The 9,054-nt window shown below is 47.7% G+C and overlaps 1 protein-coding gene across 2 annotated transcripts in view; it reads left to right on the forward strand.

Moving 5' to 3' along the window:
• Nucleotides 1-8,801, forward strand: part of LOC115086687 — a 137,603-nt gene extending 128,802 nt beyond the window's left edge. For both annotated transcript variants that reach the window (XM_029592886.1, XM_029592884.1), the window contains exon 19: nt 8,523-8,801. In XM_029592886.1, the coding sequence (XP_029448746.1) occupies nt 8,523-8,678 (156 nt within the window). In that variant the 3' untranslated portion in view covers nt 8,679-8,801. The remainder of the gene's footprint in view (nt 1-8,522) is intronic.
• The last annotated feature ends 253 nt before the right edge of the window (nt 8,802-9,054 follow it).

Here is a 9,054-nt window from a genome sequence, read left to right on the forward strand (position 1 = left end):
CAGGACCTTATTGATTGTTCAAAGTAACCCTACACGTTCTCTGTTCAATACTATGTTTATGGTTTAATGTAACGACCTTACTTATTGTTTAAGGTTACTCTGTTCAATATTATGTTTATTGTTTAATGTAACGCCCCCCGGCGATAGTTGTGTTATTTGGAAACCGACTTGATTTGATATATATATATCAAGAAAGTCGGTATATAAAAACCCTAAATAAATAAATAAATAAATAAATAAGTATGAGAGAAAAAAAGTACGAAAGCTTGCTGGGCAGACTGGATGGGCCGTTTGGTCTTCTTCTGCCGTCATTTCTATGTTTCTATGTTTCTTCTGTTCTCCCAATAAATCACTGCATAGTTTCTGTATTTTTGCCAACCTAAATTGTTCTGGGTGGGTTCTGGACTGATGGCAGGAATCAAGGAAAGGAAATGATCAGATAAAGATACATTTCTCCTTCCTTATGATTCTGCCCATACCTGTCCAGACAAGTAGGAGATATCCAATCTACCCTCCTACTGCATGGGAGAAGGTCCAGGCTGCTTTCAAGACCCTGTCCTGAAGGCAGTGTCATTTCTGGTCCAGATGTCCAAGCAGTAGGCCTTAGTAAAGGAATGCAAGGACCACCAAGTTGCTGCATTGCAAATATCCTCTGGAGATACCGTCCTAGGTTCAGCTCAGGAAGTTGCCTGTGCTCTTGTTGAATGCACTGTCAGCCACTCTGGAACTGGTAGTCCCTGGCCAATATATACTGCGCCAATAGCTTCCTTAAAGCATTCGACTCTTATGAACTTAGAAGCTGTGTTTCCTTTCAAGGCCCACTAAACAGGACACACAGTGGGCCTGACTTCTGAAAGGAATTGGTCACTTTAAGGTATTTTAAAATGGTTTTATTTACGTTCAATGTATGTATTCTCACCCTTATTTCATTTCAATATAAACACTGGTAAGGATATTGACTGGTTAAGGTGAAAGCCTAAAACCACCTTAAGTAAGGGCACGGGATGGATCACTACTTTTCCCTCTAAAATCAGTATGGATCCCTGCAAGACAGGGCCTGTAATTCCGAGATGTATCTCACTTAAGATTGCCATGAGAAATATAGTCTGAAAGGACAAATCTTGAGAGCTGTCTGTCTGATAGACTCAAATGGAGCTCGTTAGAACCCTTAACACCAGGTCCAGATCCCAAAAAGGGACCACTGGACAAAACTGAGATATGAGATTATTGACAGCCTTCACACAGCAAACCACATCTGGATGTACTGCTAATGAAGAATCTTGAATTCTTCCCCTATAACAAAGCTGCCATCGGAACCTTCAGAGAACTAAAACAGCCCTTTTTCTATGCCATTTTAAAATAAAACTAAGTGGAATAGATGCCCTGAAAGGAGAGGACACCAATCATCATCCAGATCCATACATATGCTAAAGACGTGGGACTGCTTCCTAGCCCTCAACATAGTAGCAATCACCAGAGGGTTCGATGGACATCTCTTGTAAGCGAGCCTTTCCAATGGCCAAACCATAAAGAATTGAGCTGGGTCTTCCAGAGAAGGGCAACCAAAATGATAAAGAGGATGGAACAGCTCCCCTATGAGGAAAGACTAAAGAGTTTAGGGCTGTTCAGCTTGGAGAAGAGATGGCTGAGGGGGGATATGATAGAGGTCTTTAAGATCATGAGAGGTTTTGAACGAGTAGATGTGAATCAGTTATTTACACTTTTGGATAATAGAAGGACTAGGGGGCACTCCATGAAGTTAGCGAGTAGCACATTTAAGGCTAATCGGAGAAAGTTTTTTTTCACTCAGTGCACAATTAAACTCTGGAATTTGTTGCCAGGGGATGTGGTTAGTGCAGTTAGTGTAGCTGGATTTAAAAAAGGATTGGATAAGTTCTTGGAGAAGTCAATTAACTGCTATTAATCAAGTTGACTTAGAAAATAACCACTGCTCTTAATTGCATCAGTAGCATGGGACAGGCTTAGTTTTTGGGTCCTTGCCAGGTTCTTATAACCTGGATTGGTCACTGCTGGAAACAGGATGCTGGGCTTGATGGACCCTTGGTCTGACCCAGTATGGCATGTTCTTATGAAGATCAGACCCTATCATAACAGGCTCTTGTCCATCAGCAGCTGTAAAGGTTTCTTTACTCTGACCTGCATCAAAGCAATGTACCATGGTCTCCTTGCCCAATTCAAGACTATCATTAGAACCAAGGATGAATTATTCTGGATCCTCTATTCCTCTTATCATTCTTCCTATGAATGGCCACAGAGGAAAAACAAGAGGAGGAAGCTTTCTGGCCATGGCTGAACCAGAGCATCTAGTCTCATAGATGAAAAATATCCCCAATTTGGAATTCTGTCTTGTTGTCATGAGATCCACTTGTGGAACTCCCTATCTGTTGATCACTAACTGGAAAGCCATCTTGCTCAATTCCCATTGCCCTGGGTCCAACAAATACCAGCTAAGTCTGCTTGAACATTGTTCTTTTAGGCTATGTGAGTTGCGGACAATGGTGCCAAGATCCTTTCTGCTCATTCCATCAAGACAGATGTCTCTCATGTGACCAAGACACTTTTGGTGCCCCCTTGTCTGTTCACATTTCATACAGTAAAAACCTCGTGAGAGCCGGCGCTCCGAGGCGAGCGCCTGCTCTCCCGACGCGCGCCCAGGCCACTCTCCTGGGCGTGCAATCGAGTATTTAAATGAGGGCCTGCGGTAAAAAGGAGGCGCTAGGGACACTAGCACGTCCCTAGCGCCTTCTTATTGACAGAAGCGGTGGCTGTCAGCGGGTTTGACAGCCGACGCTCAATTTTACCGGCGTTGGTTCTCGAACCCGCTGACAGCCATGGGTTCGGAAAACGGATTCTAGCTAAACTGAGGTCCTTCTTCCAACCCGCAGGCAGATTAAAAAAAAATTTTTTTAATTTATTTTTTTTTTATTTTTGGGCCTCCGACTTAATATCGCTATGATATTAAGACTGAGGGTGTACAGAAAAGCAGTTTTTTCTGCTTTTCTGTGCACTTTCCCTGTGCCGGCTGAAATTAACTTCTGCCTTTGGGCAGGCATTAATTTCTGAGAGTAAAATGTGCGGCTTCGCAGCACATTTTACTTTCTGTATTGCGCGGGAATAACTAATAGGCCCATCAACATGCATTTGCATGTTGCAGGCGCTATTAGTTTCGAGGGGGGGGGGAGGGGTTGGCCACGCATTTTCGATATGCTATTACCCCTTAATGTATAAGGGGTAAAAATAGCGCGTCGAAAATGCGTGGCCAAACCGGGGCTAAAAGTGTGCTCGGCCTAGCACACCATGCTGAATTGGCCCGATTGTTATCACATTGTTGGATAAGATCAACTGCAGTGCCTTGAATCAATGGGAGAAAGACCAGAACATCTAGGCAAATGTCTCCAATTTCCAACCTGTTGGACTAACCTGCTCCTTGTTTTGATCATAGGACTTGCACTACCTGGTTGTGACAGTGAAACCCCCCCCCCTCAGCCTCTTAGTCTGGCATCCATTGTCACAACTAACCATTTTGGGAACTCCAGATTCATCCCCTTTCATCAGGTTGTTCTTGTTGAGCCACCACTGCAGACTCTTCCTGACCAGCTATGGAATGAATAAGCACACCTCAAAATTCTAAGACACTAGGGACCACCTCAATAGACGGGAGTTCTGAAGAGGTCACATGTGTGCTGTCATCCAGGGCACCAATTCTAGGGTTGCCGCTGTGGACTCCAGGATCCGAACATAGTCTCAACCTGAGGGAAACTTGCCAAGAATTGAGTGACCAAAATGATAAAGGGGATGGAACAGCTCCCCTATGAGGAAAGGCGAGGTTAGGACTGTTCAGCTTGGAGAAGAGATGGCTGAGGGGGGATATGATAGAGGTCTTTAAAATCCTGAGAGGTCTAGAACGGGTAAATGTGAATCAGTTATTTACACTTTCAGATAATAGAAGGACTAGAGGGCACTCCATGAAGTTAGCAAGTAGCACATTTAAAACTAATTGGAGAAAATTATTTTTCACTCAGTGCTCAATTAAGCTCTGGCATTTGTTGCCAGAGGATGTGGTTAGTGCAGTTAGGTTTAAAAAAGGTTTGGATAGGTTCTTGGAGAAGTCAATTAACTGCTATTAATCAAGTAGACTTAGGGGCGGATTTTAAAAGGCACGCGAATAGCCTACTTTTGTTTGCGCTCCAGGCGCAAACAAAAGTACGCTGGATTTTAGTAGATACGCGCGGAGCCGCGCGTATCTGCTAAAATCCTGGATCGGCGCGCGCAAGGCTATCAATTACGTATAGCCGGCGCGCGCCAAGCCGCGCAGCCTACCCCCGTTCCCTCCAAGGCCGCTCCGAAATCGGAGCGGCCTCGGAGGGAACTTTCCTTTGCCCTCCCCTCACCTTCCCCTCCCTTCCCCTACCTAACCCACCCGCCCGGCCCTGTCTAAACCCCCCCCTTACCTTTGTCGGCGTAAATCCCCGCGCGCCAGCGGGCCTCCTGCGCGCCGGGCTGCGACCTGGGGGCGGGTACGGAGGGCGTGGCCACGCCCCCGGACCGCCCCGGGCCGTAGCCACGCCCCCGTACCCGCCCCCAAAATGCTGCCGACACGCCCCCGAAACGCCGCGACGACCGGGCCCGCCCCCGACACGCCCCCCTCGGAGAACCCCGGGACTTATGCGAGTCCCGGGGCTCTGCGTGCGCCGGGAGGCCTATGTAAAATAGGCTTCCCGGCGCGCACGGCCCTGCTCGCGTAAATCCGCCCGGTTTTGGGCGGATTTACGCGAGCAGGGCTCTGAAAATCCGCCCCTTAGGGAATAGCCCCTGCTACTACTGGCATCAGTTTTCTCCAACATCCACTGTTCAAGGGAAACCCTTGCTCAGTGGTTTTGTGCGGTGGCTATATTTCAAGGACAACCACTGTGTAGTTGCCCCTCTTAATAGCCCTGTATTTTACTCTTTATTATAAACTCTTCGTATCTGTTTTTTATTACTATTTTTATCCTTTTTTATATATATTGTTTCACTTCTCCCTGGCTGCTTACCCGACCCAACCATCAATTTTTTCTTGTATCATGTACTTATCTAGGCTGCCGCCCTTATTTCTCCTTGTGGGTACGGATCTGCCTGCCCAAGGGTTTCCCTTGAACAGTGGATGTTGGAGAATATTTTCACAAAGGGAAAGAGGTTGGTTGGTGAATAGTGATTACTAGCATCAGGAGCATGGGATCTTCTTAATGTTTGGGTACTTGCCAGGTTTGGCCACTGTTGGAACAGGATGCTGGGCTTTGTGGACCCTTGGTCTGACCTAGTATAGCAATTTATGTTTTTAATAGTCTTCTCAATTGGAGGTGTATCTTGCAGATTCTTTTCTTTACTAAGAACACTTTCCTCAAGGGAGTGTCAAATCTCACCCCCAGATAATCCAAGGCTTGAGTGGGATTGCAAAACTTGGACTATTCTCTTGTTCTGATTTGACTTTGATAAGCCAGTCGTCCAGATAAGGGTGTACTAGTTTAAGCTCTCCATACAAAAATGCCACCACTACCACCATGACCTTGAAGATAGTTTGCTGTGCAGTGGCCAGTCTGAACTGAAAATGATTACCCTCACCACAGAATCAGAGAGTTAAATTTGAATATGTAATTTATAAGAATATTTTTAAGAGAATAATGTCATAACTTTGTTTTTTTTTAAATATATATCTGTTTTTACTATGCTTGTAATCTGCTTAGCATTTTCCATTGTAGACAAACTAGAAATTATTTAAAGAAATAAATAATAAACCAAAGATTTCTCTCATGCTCTCTTCTGATGGGAATATGCAAAAAGGACCTATACTAAATGATCTGCTCACAGACAACAATCCCGACCTATGTGCCATCACCGAATCCTGGTTAAAAAACACTGACCAGATTTTCCTAAATCAGCTCCCAACAAAGTCATATGACCTCCTCTCCATCCCAAGACCTAAAAAGAGAGGTGGGGGTTTACTCTTGGCAGCCAAAAAAAGCCTTAGCCTCAAACTCCAAACCACTCAACCCCCGCCCAAACTAGAAATTGCGCTATTTACATCCAAATCCCTGCAGATCTGCCTCGTCTACGCCCCCCCAGGCCTAATCGAACAAGATCCCTCACCCATCACAGAATATTTTACAGTCAACATCAAAACAGACCTCCCTACCATTATACTAGGAGACTTCAATCTCCATGTAGATGCCCACCCTGCCACCCCCGCCTGCGAAATTCTACTGGACACCCTCAAAGCCCAGGGTTTCAATCAAATTATCACCGAACCCACACACAAAGCGGGCCACACTCTCGACCTAATCTTTGTGAATTCTAAACTAACTATTGCTACCCCCCCTGTAGTCACCCCAGTACCGTGGTCCAACCATTTCCTCATTAATGCAAGCCTTACAACCAAATTCCCCACACCTACCACACAAAAACACCGTAAAACCATCTCCTTCCGTAAACACTGTAGTACGGAAGAGCTTACCCTAGCTTTCGACAAAATAACTAATAACATCGATCTCACCAACCCAGACACTGCACTACACTCCTGGAACAATCTTACAACGACCATAGCCAACGATCTATGCCCCATCATCCACAAAGAAATACCCCTAGCACGCGGGTGGGCGCGTGTTCGATCTAGGCCGCGGGCGGGTGGGCGCCTGTTCATCCAGGCGGCGGTGGCGGCGGGAGCCGGGGGGCGGGTGGGCTCACATTGGTTTCGGGCGGCGGCGGCAGGAGCCGGCGGTGGGTGGGCGCATGTTCGATCCCAGGCCGCGGGCCGGGTCGCACATTCATCCAGGCGGAGGGAGCCGGCGACGAAAGCGGCCTCGGGCAGCCCCCACCGGCAGTGAATGAATGCGCGCCTGTGCGACCCGTGCGATTCGGCGCTCAAGGCGTGACGTCACGACGCCCGACGTCACGGTATGTGACTGCCTTGAACGCCGAAATCGCACGGGTCGCACAGGCGCGCATTCATTCACTGCCGGTGGGGGCTGCCCGAGGCCGCTTTCGCCACCGGCTCCCTCTGCCTGGTTGAATGCGCGCCTGTGCGACCCGGCCCGCGGCCTGGATCGACCACGTGCCCACCCGCCCGCTGGCTCCCGCCGCCGCCCGGAACCAACGTGCGCCCACCCACCCCCGGCTCCCGCCGCCGCCTGGATGAACAGGCACCCACCCGCCCGCGGCCTAGATCGAACACGCGCCCACCCGCCCCCCGGCTCCCGCCGCCGCCCGCCTGAAACCAACGCGCGCCCACCCGCCCCCGGCTCCCGCTGCCACCGCCTGGATGAACAGGCGCCCACGGCCTAGATCGAACACGCGCCCCCCGGCTCCCGCCGCCGCCCGCCTGAAACCAACGCGCGCCCACCCGCCCCCCCGGCTCCCGCCGCCGGCCGCCTGGACCCACGCGCGCCCTCCGGCTCCCGCCGCTGCCTGGATGACCGCACGCCTGGGGGATTCGGAAAGTGACAGGTATTTATACATTTTTTTGTTTTTTTACACTTTAAGCTGCAAATATATTTTATATGGATAAAATTATGCAAAAACCTTTTTGAGAGATTCAAGTGGAGTTCTCATTGGAGTATGGACTCTTATTGTTAAATACCTTCTGGGTTCGAGCGTGGCAGGCACACGTACTCTGTAACAGGTTTTTATGTGTCCCACAGCATTACAGTTTCTCGATCATCTCTGTATCGCTTTTTTTTTTATTGTGTTTGAGTATCTTAAGTGGTATCGATGGCCTTAGTAGTGATTTGTTACAAGACTCAGTCCTAACTCCTACTAGGGGGAGGCGGTAAACTAGCACATTAAGGCCGCGGCAAAATAGCGGGTTACTAAGGAGATAATCTGAGCGCGCGTCACAGTATTGGAGGGGAATAGCTAATTCCTTCATTATACAGCTAATTCGTTCATTTACATATCATATACATGCTGCGTGCGGAAAGGGTTATGCGTCTGTTTTAAGAAGCGCTAAGGACGCGTGAAACTGGAGACTGTATCGCTGGATCGCCTTACGCGTCCGAATTGTGCGCTCCCAGCACGTTACAGACGGGAAATCTTCAACCGCACGTTACAGTATCGACCTGAATATTAGAGAAGGCTGAGGCAGTGAGGGTGGGTTGGGGAGGAAAATAAAATTAAAAGGCTACAGCCCCAAGAAGAAGTGAAGCGCCTTATGGTCTCAGGAACCATAAGGCTACCAGAGTCTACTTCCTCAACCCTTGGGCTCCAAACGGACAGTCAACTGGGAATCCTGCAAATATTGCACCAATCCAGCTATGTTTGCACTGACAAGGTTTAGAACTACCACAGCTCATGTACTGTGAATGATGTCATGGAAAACCTGTAGCTCTCTGTCTTCACCTGCTGGCAGGGAGGCATAACCCACTCGTCTGGACTAGTATGACAGGATAAGAGACTTGTAATTTACTGGGTATAACTAACATTTGTATTGCAGAATGAGTTCTCATGTGGAATTGTGTGTGTCCTGACAGGTTGAGTGTGCGCAAGAGACACAGGGCAGTATGGTGAGCAGGAAGCTGTCAGAAGGATTAATCTTGCCTCCGATCTATCCTGAGAAAAAGGAAAGCAGCAGTGATGGTGTATACGTCACAAGCACGCCTCTTTCAAATAAAGCAGATATACTGTAAAGCAGGATCCATGTCACAAGCACTCATTTACAGGAGCAGATATACTATACAGCACGGCTAATAGTATGGACATTCCTTAATTAAATGGAACAGTTTGTCCTTGATAATAATTATTGGAAGTAAATGGTTCTTGTGTTATTTTTTTCAGGCAACAAGACTTGTAGCAACAAGCATGCATATTTATTTGGGGAAAGTGGGTAAAGTTACAGGATCCCTTCATGCTGTCCATGACAGGCTAAGCCATCATCTCCATGAAACCATAGTGCTGCTTTTCTAATAGATTGGAAATACTAAGTCCATAGATACAAAGAATAAAAACAGGGTGAATTCTGTTAAGACATGGATAGAGCACATCCCATCCCAGGGCACAAGCTCT

Source organism: Rhinatrema bivittatum, chromosome 3, assembly GCF_901001135.1.
Source record: "Rhinatrema bivittatum chromosome 3, aRhiBiv1.1, whole genome shotgun sequence".
NCBI lineage: Eukaryota > Metazoa > Chordata > Amphibia > Gymnophiona > Rhinatrematidae > Rhinatrema > Rhinatrema bivittatum.